Here is a 22,262-nt window from a genome sequence, read left to right on the forward strand (position 1 = left end):
GGAGAAGTTCAAAAAGAAACTTTTAAAAAGTTTGTACTGTTTTTGCTATAACAACTATATTCATCTTTGCAAACAATGTATATTGCACAGTTAAAATAAGTTCTTTGGACTGAACTAAAATAATAAATTGTACTGGACTAAAATGAGCAAACGGAAATGAGCATGTTACTGAAATATTAACTGGCCAAACTATAGTTTAGTGGAGGAATTCACATGAGTTAGTTGTCATGGAAGATCATTCCTTGTGGACATCCTATCAAAACAGATGTAGTGTCACTTGATGCAAAAAAAATCTCATAGTCCTTTGGAGGTATTATAAACTTCTTCGAACTTATAACAACTGATCGCATGAACTAAGTACGAAAGAAAGTGTGACCTTTTTTTGCAATTTGTGTGAAACAAAATCACTAGACAATCTAACATCTAAAATAATTAACTGCATTTTTTTATTTCTCTCACTACACTGATGTGCAGTATACATCTTACCAACTACACACGAAAACATAAGTTCGACATTTAATATCATCCCTCTCGGCACTCTGTAATAGAGACCTATAAAAGAAATCCCGGGAACACAAAGTAGATAAATTACAAGCATCAACATAGACATACGGTGATGCGTAAGTTTAATTATCACAAACCAAATGAAGTACCATTTCTATCAAAACTCTGGAATGCACAATTAACACACTAATTATTACTGTACAGGGACAAAATAAGCTCAGCTTGGGCACAAAAACTTGACTAGAAATCGCAAGATATTAAAATAATCCATTTTCTAGTCCACACAGTATTACAAAGGAGATCAATAAAACTATACCACCTATGGGTCAAGTAAATATATTTCTTTGAGCATTCTAGTCATCCCTCTCATCCACTAGCGGAGCTACCTCTTGGCGAAATAGGCTATGGCCCGCCCATGTTGTAGCAAGTTTAATGGAGGTTGATGGGTAAATTAGACCAAGCTGATAAAAATAGTTGGCTTTCTTTGTACTAGCCCGCCCAGGTTTGGGGCTGTAGCTCCGCTACTGCTCTCATCGCAACAAGGACCTGCAGAAAGTAGAAACATTGTTCAGAAATTGGTTGGGTACCCATACTTTTGTACTGAGGTAAACCTTTTCATCGAACTGTTGCCAAATTTTCAAAGAACTTGAACTTCAGATTTAGAAGAAATTCAGACCTCACCTGAGTGAGTACTGAAGATGCAAAGAATAGGCTTTTTAGGGACTTTGACTTTGGCAACTTGTTTTTGCTGCAACCTGCAAAAAATAGGAACAAGATAAGATTTTTTTCAAGGGGAAGTTAACAGGGTTTGGCGTTCGAATGATCTAGGGGGTTCTGTCCAAACTTTTTCAGAGTTTTTATGTAAATATGCATCGATCAGCAAATAGCATCATTTTAAGCAACAAAATTTTGATAGCAATCAACTTTCTAAAAACAACAAACACAGTAGTGCAGCAGCATGCACATTCATCTTCCTGAATTTATTCTCACTTTCTGTAAATGCCAAACCAGAATACATAGCAGTAGCAACCCCACATACACATTCATCTCTCAAATCTCTCTCAAACTCGCTCACTTCCTGTAATGCAATAGGATTGAGGGTCGGGAGCAGAGGTATCTGGAAAGAACAATTAATTGGCTGATGGATTCGAAGTTGAGATCAAACAAAACAAGTTAAGATTAAAGAACAATTGATTGTTCCCCAGATTGAATGGAAGGAAACGAACAAAATGAATCAATTTGATTACTGATTGCGCTGCGGCAGCTACCTTTGTCGAGCTTGAGCAGTTCGTTGAGGGGCACCTTGGGCGGCATGCTTGGCCTCCTCGTTCTCCTCCACGTCAAGGTTGCTAGTCTGCTCCTTCTCCTTCTCCTTCCTACTTCCTTCTCGATCGAAGTAACAACATAAACACCACCACTAGCAACATTAAAGGTGTGCGTAAGGGTTATGGTCGAATCAACATTCAGTACCTCTCTAGCTTCGCTAGTCACCGCACTAGAACTGAACTTCAGATAGAAAATAGAGGCAACAATAGCAGCAATTGGTAGCTGTTTAGGGGCATGCATCAGCAACAACAGAAAGGATGCGGCTGTGCCGGGCAGTCCTAGGTGCAGTAGCAGCTTGCTGCAAGGAGCGGCTTGCACTCAGCTCCTTGAGCGACCAGCCATAAAGGAACCAGTTGGACTGTTGAGCTGGAGGTCCTTGACCCCGTGACTCCTCCAGCAGGCTCCACTTTTTGCTGCTGAAGCATAAGGCATGGCCTTGGAGAGGTCATGTTGCAGGGTGTCGAGTGCCTCGTAGAGATGGTTGGCGCAGACGCATCCGGAGCAGGGAACCGAAGCCATGCTGCAGGGAGACCGGCGGCGACACTCGGGGTAGAGAAGCCAGCCGAGGTCCACATGTGAGGTCGGAGGTTGCGGATCCCAGGCATGCGGCAACGGGTGGAGGTCAGAGCCAGTGTATGCTCGAGCATGGGAAAATCCTTGAACTTGGCGTACACCAGTAGTAGCACTTACTGGTTCTCCGCCACCTAAAATGCAGAACACATGGAAAATAAGAATTGCACTGATCCAAAATTAGATTCTGACTGAGTGTGTCACTTGTGTGTGATCATTCCTTGTGAATATTCCATCAAATAGGTTTGGTGTCACTTGATGCAAGAACACAAAACAAGCATACAGAAAGCTATAGTTCTTTCATTCAGCTATTTTTTGAATTGAGCAGTGCATTTCTCCCTCTCAACATCTGAAAAGTTCCAATTATCTGACGGCAACTATATTTGAACTCTGAACTACCATTGTACCTAATTTTTGAACTGTTTTAGTTACTGAAATTTTTGTGGTCTAGGCCCTAAACCGTAGTATGTGTTTTTATTTTTTGTTTAACAAACTATAGAATTTTTTGAATCAAACTGCTACTGCAGTGTATACATATCTAAGTGAATTATTTTCCATCAACTAACTGATTTCACTTTTTTATGTTGAACTTCTACAAATCTATGTTTGCTAGCAACTAAAAAAGCCTACAAAGGTGTACACATTTATAGCAAATCCTATGAGAGGCATTTTGATCATTACCCATTTTGATGATACGTTGTGTCAACATGTGCATAGGAAAACCACCGCTGCATAATGAGCAATTGATCAATTTCTCCTTTTGCTCACTTCTTTGTCCCTGCCTCAAGCGAAACCAGATTTGACATTAGCTAAAAACGAACATGAACATATCAAAACTAGTAGGCGAGTGCACTGAGACATTTTAGCAAACACATGGCATGCACTCAGCAAAAGCTTATGCGGTGAAGAAGAAAGAAGGGGGGTGGGCGGGGACCTGGAAGCTGCGATGAGTGAACGGCCTAGGGCGGCCGGGTTGGACTGGTGGTCACACTGGCGGCGAACCCAACGCCCTGGCCACACCGGGATGACAGGCAACCAGAAGGAGGTATAGGGCCTGTCCACGGCGGAGACATTGAACGGCCCATGGTCGCACGTTGAACTGCCTGCACGCGGTGGGGAAGAAGGACGGACAGCGTGCGCTGGGGAGGGAGGTCGTGGCGGCGGCACACTAGGGGAGGGGGTGTGGTGGCGGCGCGCTGGGCCAAGGGCGGATGGCATCGCGCTGGGGCAGGGCCGGTCGACGGCGCGCTGGGAAGGGACCGGTCGGCGGCGCGCTGGGCCAAGGGCGGACGGCGGCGCGCTGGGGCAGGGACCGGACGGCGGCGCCCTGGGGCAGGGCCGGTCGACGGCGCGCTGGAAGGGACCGGTCGGCGGCGCGCTGGGCCAAGGGCGGACGGCGGCGCGCTGGGGCAGGGACCGGACGGCGGCGCGCTGGGGCAGGGTCGGTCGACGGCGCGCCGGGAAGGGACCGGTCGGCGGCGCGCTGGGCCAAGGGCGGACGGCGGCGCGCTGGGGCAGGGACCGGACGGCGGCGCGCTGGGGCAGGGCCGGTCGACAGCGCGCTGCGGCAGGGGCGGACGGCGGCGCGCTGGGGCAGGGGCCGGTCGACGGCGCGCTGGGGCAGGGGCGGACGACGGCGCGCTGGGAGATCGGGGGCGTGGTACTGGGTTAATGAGAACATTAGTAAGTGGGCTTTGTTTCTTAGGTTAGCAGGGTTTTCGTCTGATCGGGCCCTATAGGGCGGAGGGGGTAACAGAATATTATTCTGTTACTAGTAACAAAATAGCCTCTCTTTCTCTCTCTCTCTCTCTCTCTCTATATATATATATATATATATATATATATATATATATATATATATGACTCCTCTTCTGTACTTCTGAGAGTATGTACTCCCATTCTCAATATACCTCATATACGCATTAATTATACCTCTTTATTATTTTCAATATACTTCATTAAATATTCTAAGATACCCCAATATGAGTTTAGTTGAAAAAATATCATCTGCGGCGTACTTTTTATAATATACCTTTTTCACGTACAAACACATCAGTATATACGTAAACATTTAAAAATATGTAGACTCACATGAATTTTTTTATGGAACTCATTTTGGGGTATCTAATAATTACTAATGAAGTATATTAAAAATAATAAAGTGGTATAAAAGATTTATCTATGTGGTATATGAGAAGCGAAAATACGTACTCCCAGGAGTACATAACCATTTTCATATATATATATATATATATATATATAGTGTTATTATTCAACACACAGGGTGTAGAATAAATTATTTTTCACCCGAGGTAATATTACGATCGCTTCCTAAATAAATTACTTTTACAATATAAATAGTTACATGCATATTGATTCAATATGTAAAATTTGATATAAAAAAGGTTATAAGATCAGAAAAATCACATTTTATGTACGTTTTACACTATGTTCTTACATTCGTAATTTTACGTAACATAAAATATTTTTTACGACGAATACATATTTTCTTACGTTCTCTTTTTAGTATAAAATAACACAAAATTTACGAAACGTAAAAATAAGTTGCATTGATGTCAAAATTGAAAGGGAGTGAAAAATAACTATTCCTCACCCAGGGTGACAAATAGCGCGACCCGACACTAATTAGCCCGAACCATCCCTGTTATGCGTGCCTCTATGACCGCATGTGGAAAATCCTCGTAAAAACGACAATGAAAGATAGTAATGAATTACGTCAACACTCCGTGGGACAATAAATCTAGCTATAGAAAAATTCCTCGTAAAATCTAATGGAATGTAGTAATGGATTACCATCTCCATTGTGGGATGATTAATTTAGCTATCCATGATTTCGAAACATTTACATAGTAATACATCCATGCAATGCAGTAACGGAGTTGCTAACAAACATAGTAACGATTACTAGATTGCCATAAATATTACGGTATAACCAAATGCTCCCATTACTTGGTCGAAGTCTCCTACATTAAAAATTACTGTAAAGTACACATTGTGTTACTACAATTAGGGCTGTAAGCACTATACTAGTAGATGGTAATTGCATTACCAATATAATATAAACCAATTAATTGGAGAACCACTAAGATATGCTTACTTTCCATGCATTGACTATAAGCCACATGATTTTTAACATTACCACATGTTCACTTTATTTTACAATTCTTAACAACCATGACCATTAGATTTCTCACATGTACTAATTTATTACTAGATTTCAGCATGTTTTTACTAGTTTTACCGGGTGACAGATTGAACCATCACTAATTTTTGGCTTGATAAAACATTTTCTTTCATTACCATCTACTGCATCCTTTTACTGCCAATAATTAGTGAGCAAGGCACATGGATAAAAAAACGATTTACTACATGAGCAAGGCACGTGTAGTAAATCTTTTTTTACTAGACAATGGATCAGACCACCCGTAATATATTGCTTGGTAAAGTATTTCATCCATTACCATCTATTCTATATTTTTTACTATCATTAATTAGTGAGTTTAGAAGCAGGCGCGTACGGGGCCGTGGTAGGATGGTAACCAAATTAAAGCCATTATGATTTTCTTTAACCGATTTTACCTTCAGTTAATTAGTGGAGGGGCAGCCTATTTGTTGGGGAACGTAGTAATTTCAAAAAATTTCCTACGCACATGCAAGATCATGGTGATGATATAGCAACGAGGGGAGAGTGTTGTCTACGTACCCTCGTAGACCGAAGCGGAAGCGTTGACGCAACGTAGAGGAAGTAGTCGTACGTCCTCCGGTTCAACCGATCCAAGTACCGTTACTCCGGCACCTCCGAGTTCTTGACACGCGTACAGCTCGATGACGCACCCTCGATCTCCGATCCAGCAGAGGCGCCGAGGGGGAGTTCTGTCAGCACGACGGCGTGGTGACGATCTTGATGTTCTCCTGTTGCAGGGCTTCGCCTAAGCACCGCTACAATATGACCGAGGTGTAATATCGTGGAGGGGGGCACCGCACACGGCTAAGGAACGATCAATGATCAACTTGTGTGTTCTAGGGTGCCCCCTTACCCCCGTATATAAAGGAGGGAGGGAGGAGGTGGCCGGCCCTAGGGGGAGCGCGCCATGAGGAGGGGGAAACCTACTCCAAGTAGGTTTCCCTCTCTTTTCCTTATCTTATTTGGAGGGGGAAGGAAAGAGTACTAGTATTAGGAAGTAGTACTAGTAGTAGTAATAGGAAGAGGGGGAAGGAGAAAGGAAAGGGGGGGCCGGCCCCCCTCCCCAATTCGGATTGGGCTTGGGGGGGCGCGCCCCCTCCCTTGCTCCTTCTCTCTTCTTCCTACATGGGCCCAATAAGGCCCATATACCTCCCGGGGGGTTCCGGTAACCTCCCGGGGCTCCAAACTTCTCCGGAACCTTTCCGGTGTCCAAATATATCCGTCCAATATATCAATCTTTATGTCTCGACCATTTCGAGACTCCTCGTCATGTCCGCAATCATATCCGGGACTCCAAACAACCTTCGGTACATCAAAATACATAAACTCATAATATAACTGTCATCGAAACCTTAAGCGTGCGGACCCTATGGTTCGAGAACGATGTAGACATGACTGAGACACATCTCTGGTCAATAACCAATAGCGGGACCTGGATGCCGATATTGGTTCCTACATATTCTACGAAGATCTTTATCGGTCAAACCGCATAACAACATACGTTGTTCCCTTTGTCATCGGTATGTTACTTGTCCGAGATTCAATCGTCGGTATCCAATACCTAGTTCAATCTCGTTATCGACAAGTCTCTTTACTCGTTCTGTAATACTTCATCTTATAACTAACTCATTAGTTACATGCTTGCAAGGCTTAGGTGATGAGCATTGCCGAGAGGGCCCAGAGATACCTCTCCGACAATCGGAGTGACAAAACCTAATCTCGAATTATGCTAACTCAACATGTACCTTCGGAGACACCTGTAGTACTCCTTTATAATCACCCAGTTACGTTGTGACGTTTGGTAGTACCCAAAGTGTTCCTCCGGCAAACGGGAGTTACACAATTCTCATAGTTACAGGAACATGTATAAGTCATGAAGGAAGCAATAGCAGAATACTAAACGATCAAGTGCTAAGCTAACGGGATGGGTCATGTCAATCACCTCATTCTCCTAATGATGTGATCCCATTAATCAAATGACAACACATGTCAATGGTTAGGAAACATAACCATCTTTGATTAATGAGCTAGTCAAGTAGAGGCATACTAGTGACTATATGTTTGTCTATGTATTCACACATGTATCATGTTTCCGGTTAATACAATTCTAGCATGAATAATAAACATTTATCATGAAATGAGGAAATAAATAATAACTTTATTATTGCCTCTAGGGCATATTTCCTTCAGTCTCCCACTTGCACTAGAGTCAATAATCTAGATTACATAGTAATGATTCTAACACCCATGGAGTCTTGGTGCTGATCATGTTTTGATCGTGAGAGAGGCTTAGTCAACGGGTCTGCAACATTCAGATCCGTATGTATCTTGCAAATCTCTATGTCTCCCACTTGGACTTGATCCCGAATGGAATTGAAGCGTCTCTTGATGTGCTTGGTCCTCTTGTGAAATGTGGATTCCTTTGCCAAGGCAATTGCACCAGTATTGTCACAGAAGATCTTCATTGGTCCCGATGCACTAGGTATGACACCTAGATCGGAAATGAACTCCTTCATCCAGACTCCTTCATTTGCTGCTTCAGAAGCAGCTATGTACTCCGCTTCACATGTAGATCCCGCCACGACGCTTTGTTTAGAACTGCACCAACTTACAGCTCCACCGTTTAATAAAAACACGTATCCGGTCTGCGATTTAGAATCGTCCGGATCAGTGTCAAAGCTTGCATCGACGTAACCATTTACGACTAGCTCTTTGTCACCTCCATATACGAGAAACATATCCTTAGTCCTTTTCAGGTATTTCAGGATGTTCTTGACCGCTGTCCAGTGATCCACTCCTGGATTACTTTGGTACCTACCTGCCAAGCTTATTGCTAAGCATACGTCAGGTCTGGTACACAGCATTGCATACATGATAGAGCCTATGGCTGAAGCATAGGGAACATCTTTCATTTTCTCTCTATCTTCTGCTGTGGTCGGGCATTGAGTTTGACTCAACTTTACACCTTGTAGCACAGGCAAGAATCCTTTCTTTGCCTGATCCATTTTGAACTTTTTCAAAAAATTTGTCAAGGTATGTACTTTGTGAAAGTCCTATTAAGCGTCTTGATCTATCTCTATAGATCTTGATGCCCAATATGTAAGCAGCTTCACCGAGGTCTTTCATAGAAAAACTTTTATTCAAGTATCCCTTTATGCTATCCAGAAATTCTATATCATTTCCAATTAATAATATGTCATCAACATATAAAACTAGAAATGCTACAGAGCTCCCACTCACTTTCTTGTAAATACAGGCTTCTCCAAAATTCTGTATAAAACCATATGCTTTGATCACACTATCAAAACGTTTATTCCAACTCCGAGATGCTTGCACCAGTCCATAAATGGAACGTTGGAGCTTGCACACTTTGTTAGCACTTTTTGGATCAACGAAACCTTCAGGTTGCATCATATACAACTCTTCTTCTAGAAATCCATTCAAGAATGCAGTCTTGACATCCATTTGCCAAATTTCATAATCATGAAATGCAGCAATAGCCAACATGATTCGGACAGACTTAAGCATCGCTACGGGTGAGAAAGTCTCATCGTAGTCAACCCCTTGAACTTGTCGAAAACCTTTTGCAACAAGTCGAGCTTTGTAGACAGTAACATTACCATCAGCGTCAGTCTTCTTCTTAAAGATCCATTTATTCTCAATGGCTTGCCGATCATCGGGCAAGTCAACCAAAGTCCATACTTTTGTTTTCATACATGGATCCTATCTCAGATTTCATGGCCTCTAGCCATTTTGCGGAATCTGGGCTCATCATCGCTTCCTCATAGTTCGTAGGTTCATCATGGTCTAGTAACATGACTTCCAGAATAGGATTTCCATACCACTATGGTGCGGATCTTACTCTGGTAGACCTACGAGGTTCAGTAAAAACTTGATCTGAAGTTTCATGATCAATATCATTAGCTTCCTCACTAATTGGTGTAGTTGTCACAGGAACCGGTTCTTGTGATGAACTACTTTCCAATAAGGGAGTAGATACAGTTATCTCATCAAGTTCTACTTTCCTCCCACTCACTTCTTTCGAGAGAAACTCCTTCTCTAGAAAGGATCCGATTTTAGCAACGAAAATCTTGCCTTCAGATCTGTGATAGAAGGTGTACCCAATTGTCTCCTTTGGGTATCCTATGAAGACACATTTCTCCGATTTGGGTTCGAGCTTATCTGGTTGAAGTTTCTTCACATAAGCATCGCAGCCCCAAACTTTGAGAAACGACAACTTTTGTTTCTTGCCAAACCACAGTTCATAAGGCGTCGTCTCAACGGATTTTGATGGTGCCCTATTTAACGTGAATGCGGCCGTCTCTAAAGCATAACCCCAAAACGATAGCGGTAAATCGGTAAGAGACATCATAGATCGCACCATATCAAGTAAAGTACGATTACGACGTTCGGACACACCATTTCGCTGTGGCGTTCCAGGTGGCGTGAGTTGCGAAACTATTCCACATTGTTTCAAATGTAAACCAAACTCGTAACTCAAATATTCTCCTCCACGATCAGATCGTAGAAACTTTATTTTCTTGTTACGATGATTTTCTACTTCACTCTGAAATTCTTTGAACTTTTCAAATGTTTCAGACTTGTGCTTCATCAAGTAGATATACCCATATCTGCTCAAATCATCTATGAAGGTGAGGAAATAACGATATCCGCCACGAGCCTCAACATTCATCGGACCACATACATCTGTATGTATGATTTCCAACAAATCTGTTGCTCTCTCCATGTTGGGTTTCGTAGTAATTTCAAAAAATTTCCTACGCGCACACAGGATCATGTGATGCATAGCAACGAGAGGAGAGTGTTGTCTACGTACCCAACGCAGACCGACTGCGGAAGCGATGACACGACGTAGAGGAAGTAGTCGTATGTCTTCACGATCCAACCGATCAAGCACCGAAACTACGGCACCTCCGAGTTCGAGCACACGTTCAGCTCGATGACGATCCCCGGACTCCGATCCAGCAAAGTGTCGGGGAAGAGTTTCGTCAGCACGACGGCGTGGTGACGATCTTGATGAACTACAGCAGCAGGGCTTCGCCTAAACTCCGCTACAGTATTATCGAGGAATATGGTGGCAGGGGGCACCGCACACGGCTAAGGAATCGATCACGTGGATCAACTTGTGTCAACTTGTGTGTTTAGAGGTGCCCCTGCCTCAGTATATAAAGGAGGAGAGGAGGGGAGGCTGGCCGACCAAAGAGGGAGGCGCAGGAGAGTCCTACTCCCTCTGGGAGTAGGATTCCTCCCCCCAATCCTAGTCCAACTAGGATTCCTCGGAGGGGAAGGGAGAGAGGGGGGCCGGCCATCTTCTCCTAGTCCTAATAGGACTAGGGGAGGGGGAAGAGGCGCAGCCACCTTGGGCTGCCCCTTTCTCCTTTCCACTAAGGCCCATGAAGGCCCATATGGCTCCCGGGGGGTTCCGGTAACCTCCCGGTAACCCGGTAAAATCCCAATTTCACCCGGAACACTTCCGATGTCCAAACATAGGCTTCCAATATATCAATCTTTACGTCTCGACCATTTCGAGACTCCTCGTCATGTCCGTGATCATATCCGGGACTCCGAACAACCTTCGGTACATCAAAATGCATAAACTCATAATATAACTGTCATCGTAACCTTAAGCGTGCGGACCCTACGGGTTCGAGAACAATGTAGACATGACCGAGACATGTCTCTGGTCAATAACCAATAGCGGGACCTGGATGCCCATATTGGCTCCTACATATTCTACGAAGATCTTTATCGGTCAGACCGCATAACAACATACGTTGTTCCCTTTGTCATCGGTATGTTACTTGCCCGAGATTCGATCGTCGGTATCCAATACCTAGTTCAATCTCGTTACTGGCAAGTCTCTTTACTCGTTCCGTAATACATCATCTCACAACTAACATATTAGTTGTAATGCTTGCAAGGCTTATGTGATGTGTATTACCGAGAGGGCCCAGAGATACCTCTCCGACAATCGGAGTGACAAATCCTAATCTCGAAATACGCCAACCCAACATCGACCATTGGAGACACCTGTAGTACTCCTTTATAATCACCCATTTACGTTGTGACGTTTGGTAGTACCCAAAGTGTTCCTCCGGTAAACGGGAGTTGCATAATCTCATAGTCATAGGAACATGTATAAGTCATGAAGAAAGCAATAGCAACATACTAAACGATCAGGTGCTAAGCTAATGGAATGGGTCATGTCAATCAGATCATTCTACTAATGATGTGACCTCGTTAATCAAATAACAACTCATTGTTCATGGTTAGGAAACATAACCATCTTTGATTAACGAGCTAGTCAAGTAGAGGCATACTAGTGACACTCTGTTTGTCTATGTATTCACACATGTATTATGTTTCCGGAAAATACAATTCTAGCATGAATAATAAACACTTATCATGATTATAAGGAAATAAATAATAACTTTATTATTGTCTCTAGGGCATATTTCCTTCAGTCTCCCACTTGCACTAGAGTCAATAATCTAGTTCACATCGCCATGTGATTTAACAGCAATAGTTCACATCACCATGTGATTAACACCCATAGTTCACATCGCTATGTGACCAACACCCAAAGGGTTTACTAGATTCAGTAATCTAGTTCACATCGCTATGTGATTAACACCCAAGGAGTACTAAGGTGTGATCATGTTTTGCTTGTGAGAGAATCTTAGTCAACGGGTATGTCATATACAGATCCGTAAGTATTTTGCGAATTCTATGTCTACAATGCTCTGCACGGAGCTACTCTAGCTAATTGCTCCCACTTTCAATATGTATCTAGATCAAGACTTAGAGTCATCTAGATTAGTTTCAAACTTGCATCGGCGTAACCTTTTACGACGAACCTTTTTCCATAATCGAGAAACATATCCTTATTCCACTAAGGACAATTTTGACCGCTCTCCAGTGATCTACTCCTAGATCACTATTGTACTCCCTTGCCAAACTTAGTGGTATGGCATACAATAGATCTGGTATACAGCATGGCATACTTTATAGAACCTATGACTGAGGCATAGGGAATGACTTTCATTCTCTTTCTATTTTCTGCCGTGGTCGGGCTTTGAGTCTTACTCAACTTAACACCTTGCAACACAGGCAAGAACTCCTTCTTTGACTGTTCCATTTTGAACTATTTCAAAAATTTATCAAGGTATGTATTCATTGAAAAAATCTTATCAAGCGTCTTCATCTATCTATATAGATCTTGATGCTCAATGTGTAAGCAGCTTCACCAAGGTCTTTCTTTGAAAAACTCCTTTCAAACACTCCTTTATGCTTTACAGAATAATTCTACATTATTTCCGATCAACAATATGTCATTCACATATACTTTATCAGAGATGCTGTAGTGCTCCCACTCACTTTCTTGTAAATACAGGCTTCACCGCAAGTCTGTATAAAACTATATGCTTTGATCAACTCATCAAAGCGTATATTCCAACTCCGAGATTCTTGCACCAGTCCATAGATGGATCACTGGAGCTTGCACATTTTGTTAGTACCTTTCGGATTGACAAAACCTTCTGTTGCATCATATACAACTCTTCTTTAATAAATCCATTAAGGAATGCAGTTTTGTTTATCCATTTGCCAGATTTCATAAAATGTGACAATTACTAACATGATTCAGACAGACTCAAGCATAGATACGAGTGAGAAGCTCTCATCGTAGTCAACACCTTGAACTTGTCGAAAAACCTTTTGCAACAAGTCGAGCTTGGTAGATAGTAATACTACTATCAGTGTCCGTCTTCCTCTTGAAGATCCATTTATTCTTAATGACTCACCGATCATCGGGCAAGTCAATCAAAGTCTATACTTTGTTCTCATACATGGATCATATCTCAGATTTCATGGCCTCAAGCCATTTCGTGGAATCTGGGCTCATCATTGCTTCCTCATAGTTCGTAGGTTCATCATGATCTAGTAGCATGACCTCCAGAACAGGATTACCGTACCACTCTGGTGCGGATCTTACTCTGGTTGATCTACGAAGTTCAGTAGTATCTTGATCTGAAGTTTCATGATCATTATCATTGGCTTCCTCACTAACTGGTGTAGGTGTCACTGAAACAGTTTTCTGTGATGAACTACTTTCCAGTAAGGGAGCAGGTACAGTTACCTCGTCAAGTTCTACTTTCCTCCCACTCACTTCTTTCGAGAGAAACTCCTTCTCTAGAAATGATCCATTCTTAGCAACAAATGTTTTGCCTTCGGATCTGTGATAGAAGGTGTACCCAATTGTCTCATTTGGGTATCCTATGAAAACGCACTTCTCCGATTTGAGTTTGAGCTTATCAGGATGAAACTTTTTCATATAAGCATCGCAACCCCAAATTTAAGAAACGACAGCTTAGGTTTCTTGCCAAACCATAGTTCATACGGTGTCGTCTCAACGGATTTAGATGGTGCCCTTTTAACGTGAATGCAGCTGTCTCTAATGCATAACCCCAAAACGATAGTGGTAAAGAGATATCATAGATCGCACCATATCAAATAAAGTGCGGTTACGACGTTCGGACACACCATAACAATGTGGTGTTCCAGGTGGCGTGAGCTGTGAAACTATTCCACATTATTTTAATTGAAGACCAAACTCATAACTCAAATATTTGTCTCCGCGATCAGATCGCAGAAACTTTATTTTCTTGTTACGATGATTTTTCCACTTCACTCTGAAATTCTTTGAACCTTTCAACTATTTCAGACTTATGTTTCATCAAGTAGATATACCCATATCTGCTCAAATCATCTTGTGAAGGTCAGAAAACAACGATGCTTGCCACGAGCATCAGCACTCATTGGATTGCATACATCGGTATGTATTATTTCCAATAAGTCAGTAGCTCGTTCCATTGTTCCGGAGAACGGAGTTTTAGTCATCTTGCCCAAAAAGGCACAGTTCGCAAGCATCAAATGATTCATAACCAAGTGATTCCGAAAATCCATCTTTATGGAGTTTCTTCATGCGCTTTACACCGATATGACCCAAACGGCAGTGCCATAAATAAGTTGCACTATCATTATTAACTTTGCATCTTTTGACATCAATATTATGAATATGTGTATCACTACGATCGAGATCCAATGAACCATTTTCATTGGGTGTGTAACCATATAAGGTTTTATTCATGTAAATAGAACAACAGTTTATTCTCTTACTTAAATGAATAACCGTATTGCAATAAATATGATCAAATCATATTCATGCTCAACGCAAACACCAAATAACACTTATTTAGGTTCAACACTAATCCCGAAAGTATAGGGAGTGTGTGACGATGATCATATCAATCTTGGAACCACTTCCAACACACATCGTCACTTCACCCTTAACTAGTCTCTGTTTATTCTGCAACTCCCGTTTCGAGTTACTAATCTTAGCAACTGAACTAGTATCAAATACTGAGGGTTTGCGATAAACACTAGTAAAGTACACATCAATAACATGTATATCAAATATACTTATGTTCACTTTGCCATCCTTCTTATCCGCCAATCACTTGGGGTAGATCCGCTTCCAGTGACCAGTCCCTTTGCAGTAGAAACACTTAGTCTCAGGCTTAGGATCAGACTTGGGCTTCTTCACTTGAGCAGCAACTTGCTTGCTGTTCTTCTTGAAGTTCCCCTTCTTCCTTCTGCCCCTTTTCTTGAAACTAGTGGTCTTGTCTACCATCAACACTTGATGTTTTTCTCGATTTCTACCTTCGTCAATTTCCGCATTACGAAGAGCTTGGGAATCGTTTCCGTTATCCCTTGCATGTCATAGTTCATCACGAAGTTCTACTAACTTGGTGATGGTGACTAGAGAATTCTGTCAATCACTATCTTATCTGGAAGATTAACTCCCATTTGATTCAAGCGATTGTAGTATTCAGACAATCTGAGCACATGCTCACTAGTTGAGCGATTCTCCTCCATCTTTTAGCTATAGAACTTGTTGGAGACTTCATATCTCTCAACTCGGGTATTTGCTTGAAATATTAACTTCAATTCCTGGAACATCTCATATGGTCCATGACGTTCAAAACGTCTTTGAAGTCCCGATTCTAAGCCGTTAAGCATGGTGCACTAAACTATCAAGTAGTCATCATATTGAGCTAGCCAGACGTTCATAACTTCTGCATCTGCTCCTGCAATAGGTCCGTCACCTAGCGGTGCATTAAGGACATAATTCTTCTGTGCAGCAATGAGGATTTAACCTCAGATCACGGATCAAATCCGCAACATTGCTACTAACATTTTTCAACACAATTTTCTCTAGGAACATATCAAAATAAACACAGGGAAGCAACAACGCGAGCTATTGATCTACAACATGATTTGCAAAATACTACCAGGACTAAGTTCATGATAAATTTAAGTTCAATTTAATCATATTACTTAAGAACTCCCACTTAGATAGACATCCCTCTAATCCTCTAAGTGATCACGTGATCCAAATCAACTAAACCATGTCCGATCATCACGTGAGATGGAGTAGTTTCATCGGTGAACATCTTTATGTTGATCATATCTACTATATGATTCACGCTCGACCTTTCGGTCTCCGTGTTCCGAGGCCATATCTGCATATGCTAGGCTCGTCAAGTTTAACCTGAGTATTCTGCGTGCGCAACTGTTTTGCACCCGTTGTATTTGAACGTAGAGCCTATCACACCCGATCATCACGTGGTGTCTCAGCACGAAGAACTTTCGCAACGGTGCATACTCAGGGAGAACACTTCTTGATAATTTAGTGAGAGATCATCTTATAATGCTACCGTCAATCAAAGCAAGATAAGATGCATAAAAAGATAAACATCACATGCAATCAATATAAGTGATATGATATGGCCATCATCATCTTGTGCTTGTGATCTCCATCTCCGAAGCACCGTCATGATCACCATCGTCACCGGCGCGACACCTTGATCTCCATCGTAGCATCGTTGTCGTCTCGCCAATCTTATGCTTTCACGACTATCACTACCGTTTAGTAATAAAGTTAAGCATTACATCGCGATTGCATTGCATACAATAAAGCGACAACCATATGGCTCCTGCCAGTTGCCGATAACTTGGTTACAAAACATGATCATCTCATACAATAAAATTCAGCATCATGCCTTGACCATATCACATCACAACATGCCCTGCAAACACAAGTTAGACGTCCTCTACTTTGTTGTTGCATGTTTTACGTGGCTGCTACGGGCTTAAGTAAGAACCAATCTCACCTACGCATCAAAACCACAACGATAGTTTGTCAAATAGACTCCGTTTTAACCTTCTCAAGGACCGGGCGTAGCCATACTTGGTTCAACTAAAGTTGGAGAGGCAGTCGCCCGCAAGCCATCTCTGTGCAAAGCACGTCGAGGGAACCGGTCTCGCGTAAGCGTACGCGTAAGGTTGGTCCGGGTCGTCTCGTCCAACAATACCGCTGAACCAAAATATGACATGCTGGTAGGCAGTATGACTTGTATCGTCCACAACTCACTTGTGTTCTACTCGTGCATATAACATCAACATCATTAACCTAGGCTCTGATACCACTGTTGGGTTTCGTAGTAATTTCAAAAATTTTCCTACGCGCACACAGGATCATGTGATGCATAGCAACGAGAGGAGAGTGTTGTCTACGTACCCAACGCAGACCGACTGCGGAAGCGATGACACGACGTAGAGGAAGTAGTCGTACGTCTTCACGATCCAACCGATCAAGCACCGAAACTATGGCACCTCCTAGTTCGAGCACACGTTCAGCTCGATGACGATCCCCGGACTCCGATCCAGCAAAGTGTCGGGGAAGAGTTTCGTCAGCACGACGGCGTGGTGACGATCTTGATGAACTACAGCAGCAGGGCTTCGCCTAAACTCCGCTACAGTATTATCGAGGAATATGGTGGCAGGGGGCACCGCACACGGCTAAGGAATCGATCACGTGGATCAACTTGTGTCAACTTGTGTGTTTAGAGGTGCCCCTGCCTCAGTATATAAAGGAGGAGAGGAGGGGAGGCTGGCCGGCCAAAGAGGGAGGCGCAGGAGAGTCCTACTCCCTCTGGGAGTAGGATTCCTCCCCCCAATCCTAGTCCAACTAGGATTCCTCGGAGGGGAAGGGAGAGAGGGGGGCCGGCCATCTTCTCCTAGTCCTAATAGGACTAGGGGAGGGGGAAGAGGCGCAGCCACCTTGGGCTGCCCCTTTCTCCTTTCCACTAAGGCCCATGAAGGCCCATATGGCTCCCGGGGGGTTCCGGTAACCTCCCGGTAACCCGGTAAAATCCCGATTTCACCCGGAACACTTCCGATGTCCAAACATAGGCTTCCAATATATCAATCTTTACGTCTCGACCATTTCGAGACTCCTCGTCATGTCCGTGATCATATCCGGGACTCCGAACAACCTTCGGTACATCAAAATGCATAAACTCATAATATAACCGTCATCGTAACCTTAAGCGTGCGGACCCTACGGGTTCGAGAACAATGTAGACATGACCGAGACATGTCTCTGGTCAATAACCAATAGCGGGACCTGGATGCCCATATTGGCTCCTACATATTCTACGAAGATCTTTATCGGTCAGACCGCATAACAACATACGTTGTTCCCTTTGTCATCGGTATGTTACTTGCCCGAGATTCGATCGTCGATATCCAATACCTAGTTCAATCTCGTTACTGGCAAGTCTCTTTACTCGTTCCGTAATACATCATCTCACAACTAACATATTAGTTGTAATGCTTGCAAGGCTTATGTGATGTGTATTACCGAGAGGGCCCAGAGATACCTCTCCGACAATCGGAGTGACAAATCCTAATCTCGAAATACGCCAACCCAACATCGACCATTGGAGACACCTGTAGTACTCCTTTATAATCACCCATTTACGTTGTGACGTTTGGTAGTACCCAAAGTGTTCCTCCGGTAAACGGGAGTTGCATAATCTCATAGTCATAGGAACATGTATAAGTCATGAAGAAAGCAATAGCAACATACTAAACGATCAGGTGCTAAGCTAATGGAATGGGTCATGTCAATCAGATCATTCTACTAATGATGTGACCTCGTTAATCAAATAACAACTCATTGTTCATGGTTAGGAAACATAACCATCTTTGATTAACGAGCTAGTCAAGTAGAGGCATACTAGTGACACTCTGTTTGTCTATGTATTCACACATGTATTATGTTTCCGGAAAATACAATTCTAGCATGAATAATAAACACTTATCATGATTATAAGGAAATAAATAATAACTTTATTATTGTCTCTAGGGCATATTTCCTTCACTCCATAGATCCGGAGAACGGTGTTTTGGTCATCTTGCCCATGAGGCACGGTTCGCAAGTACCAAGTGATTCATAATCAAGTGATTCCAGAAGTCCATCAATATGGAGTTTCTTCATGCGTTTTACACCGATATGACCTAAACGGCAGTGCCACAAATATGTTGCACTATCATTATCAACTCTGCATCTTTTGGCTTCAACATTATGAATATGTGTATCACTACTATCGAGATTTAATAAAAATAGACCACTCTTCAAGGGTGCATGACCATAAAAGATATTACTCATATAAATAGAACAACCATTATTCTCTGATTTAAATGAATAACCGTCTCGCATCAAACAAGATCCAGATATAATGTTCATGCTCAACGCAGGCACCAAATAACAATTATTCAGGTCTAAAACTAATCCCGATGGTAGATGTAGAGGTAGCGTGCCGACCGTGATCACATCGACTTTGGAACCATTTCTCACGCGCATCGTCACCTCGTTCTTAGCTAATCTTCGCTTAATCCATAGTCCCTGTTTCGAGTTGCAAATGTTAGCAACAGAACCAGTATCAAATACCCAGGTGCTACTGCGAGCATTAGTAAGGTACACATCAATAACATGTATATCACATATACCTTTGTTTACTTTGCCATCCTTCTTATCCGCCAAATACTTGGGGCAGTTCCGCTTCCAGTGTCCAGTCTGCTTGCAGTAGAAGCACTCAGTTTCAGGCTTAGGTCCAGACTTGGGTTTCTTCACTTGAGCAGCAACTTGTTTGCTGTTCCTTTTGAAGTTCCCCTTCTTCTTCCCTTTGCCCCTTTTCTTGAAACCAGTGGTCTTGTTGACCATCAACACTTGATGCTCCTTTTTGATTTCTACCTCCGCGGCTTTCAGCATCGCGAAGAGCTCGGGAATAGTCTTGTTCATCCCTTGCATATTATAGTTCATCACAAAGCTCTTGTAGCTTGGTGGCAGTGATTGGAGAATTCTGTCAATGACGCTATCATCCGGAAGATTAACTCCCAGTTGAATCAAGTGATTATTATACCCAGACATTTTGAGTATATGCTCACCGACAGAACTATTCTCCTCCATCTTGCAGCTGTAGAACTTATTGGAGACTTCATATCTCTCAATCCAGGCATTTGCTTGAAATATTAACTTCAACTCCTTGAACATCTCATATGCCCCATGACGTTCAAAACGTCGTTGAAGACCCGGTTCTAAGCCGTAAAGCATGGCACACTGAACTATAGAGTAGTCATCAGCTTTGCTCTGCCAGACGTTCTTAACGTCGTCAGTTGCATCAGCAGCAGGCCTGGCACCCAGCGGTGCTTCCAGGACGTAACTCTTCTGTGCAGCAATGAGGATAATCCTCAGGTTACGGACCCAGTCCGTGTAATTGCTACCATCATCTTTCAACTTTGCTTTCTCAAGGAACGCATTAAAATTCAACGGAACAATAGCACGAGCCATCTATCTACATACAAACATAGACAAGCAAAATACTATCAGGTACTAAGTTCATGATAAATTTAAGTTCAATTAATCATATTACTAAAGAAGTCCCACTTAGACAGACATCTCTCTAGTCATCTAAGTGATTACGTGATCCAAATCAACTAAACCATGTCCGATCATCACGTGAGATGGAGTAGTTTCAATGGTGAACATCTCTATGTTGATCATATCTACTATATGATTCACGCTCGACCTTTCGGTCCCCGTGTTCCGAGGCCATATCTGTATATGCTAGGCTCGTCAAGTATAACCTGAGTATTCCGCGTGTGCAACTGTTTTGCACCCGTTGTATTTGAACGTAGAGCCTATCACACCCGATCATCACGTGGTGTCTCGGCACGAAGAACTTTTGCAACGGTGCATACTCAGGGAGAACACTTCTTGATAATTAGTGAGAGATCATCTTAAAATGCTACCGTCAAACAAAGCAAGATAAGATGCAAAAAGGATAAACATCACATGCAATCAATATAAGTGATATGATATGGTCATCATCATCTTGTGCTTGTGATCTCCATCTTCGAAGCACCGTCGTGATCACCATCGTCACCGGCGCGACACCTTGATCTCCATCGTAGCATCGTTTTCGTTACGCCATCTATTGCTTCTACGACTATCGCTATCGCTTAGAGATAAAGTAAAGCAATTACAGGGCGTTTGCATTTCATACAATAAAGCGACAACCATATGGCTCCTGCCAGTTGCCGATAACTTCGGTTACAAAACATGATCATCTCATACAATAAAATATAGCATCATGTCTTGGCCATATCACATCACAACATGCCCTGCAAAAACAAGTTAGACGTCCTCTACTTTGTTGTTGCAAATTTTACGTGGCTGCTACGGGCTTAAGCAAGAACCAATCTCACCTACGCATCAAAACCACAACGATAGTTTGTCAAATAGACTCCGTTTTAACCTTCACAAGGACCGGGCATAGCCACACTCGGTTCAACTAAAGTGAGAGAGACAGACACCCGCCAGCCACCTTTAAGCACGAGTGCTCGTAACGGTGAAACCAGTCTCGCGTAAGCGTACGCGTAATGTCGGTCCGGGCCGCTTCATCTCACAATACCGCTGAACCAAAGTATGACATGCTGGTAGGCAGTATGATTTATATCGTCCACAACTCACTTGTGTTCTACTCGTGCATATAACATCAACGCATAAAACCTAGGCTCTGATGCCACTGTTGGGGAACGTAGTAATTTCAAAAAATTTCCTACGCACATGCAAGATCATGGTGATGATATAGCAACGAGGGGAGAGTGTTGTCTACGTACCCTCGTAGACCGAAGCGGAAGCGTTGACGCAACGTAGAGGAAGTAGTCGTACGTCCTCCGGTTCAACCGATCCAAGTACCGTTACTCCGGCACCTCCGAGTTCTTGACACGCGTACAGCTCGATGACGCACCCTCGATCTCCGATCCAGCAGAGGCGCCGAGGGGGAGTTCCGTCAGCACGACGGCGTGGTGACGATCTTGATGTTCTCCTGTTGCAGGGCTTCGCCTAAGCACCGCTACAATATGACCGAGGTGTAATATCGTGGAGGGGGGCACCGCACACGGCTAAGGAACGATCAATGATCAACTTGTGTGTTCTAGGGTGCCCCCCTACCCCCGTATATAAAGGAGGGATGGAGGAGGTGGCCGGCCCTAGGGGGGGCGCGCCATGAGGAGGGGGAAACCTACTCCAAGTAGGTTTCCCTCTCTTTTCCTTATCTTATTTGGAGGGGGAAGGAAAGAGTACTAGTATTAGGAAGTAGTACTAGTAGTAGTAATAGGAAGAGGGGGAAGGAGAAAGGAAAGGGGGGGCCGGCCCCCCTCCCCA

The 22,262-nt window shown here is 43.1% G+C and overlaps 1 protein-coding gene across 3 annotated transcripts; it reads right to left on the bottom strand.

Moving 5' to 3' along the window:
- Positions 1 to 515: 515 nt before the first annotated feature.
- On the bottom strand, positions 516 to 4,041 carry LOC123185233 (uncharacterized). Of its 3 annotated transcripts, XR_006493238.1 has the most exons (6): positions 3,335 to 4,041; positions 3,082 to 3,178; positions 1,975 to 2,534; positions 1,773 to 1,887; positions 1,186 to 1,259; positions 516 to 1,050 (listed from the first exon to the last, which is right to left on the bottom strand). XR_006493238.1 is itself a non-coding variant. In XM_044597187.1 (4 exons), the coding sequence occupies exons 2-4, from the start codon at positions 2,068 to 2,070 to the stop codon at positions 994 to 996; spliced, it is 429 nt and encodes a 142-aa protein (XP_044453122.1). In that variant the 5' UTR covers positions 2,071 to 2,534; positions 3,082 to 3,315; the 3' UTR covers positions 516 to 993. The 3 variants fall into 3 exon arrangements, 1 of the variants encoding a protein (XP_044453122.1); XR_006493237.1 differs by having other exon boundaries at positions 1,773 to 2,534; XM_044597187.1 differs by lacking the exon at positions 3,335 to 4,041 and having other exon boundaries at positions 1,773 to 2,534; positions 3,082 to 3,315.
- Positions 4,042 to 22,262: the final 18,221 nt, after the last annotated feature.

Source organism: Triticum aestivum, chromosome 2A, assembly GCF_018294505.1.
Source record: "Triticum aestivum cultivar Chinese Spring chromosome 2A, IWGSC CS RefSeq v2.1, whole genome shotgun sequence".
Taxonomy (NCBI): domain Eukaryota; kingdom Viridiplantae; phylum Streptophyta; class Magnoliopsida; order Poales; family Poaceae; genus Triticum; species Triticum aestivum.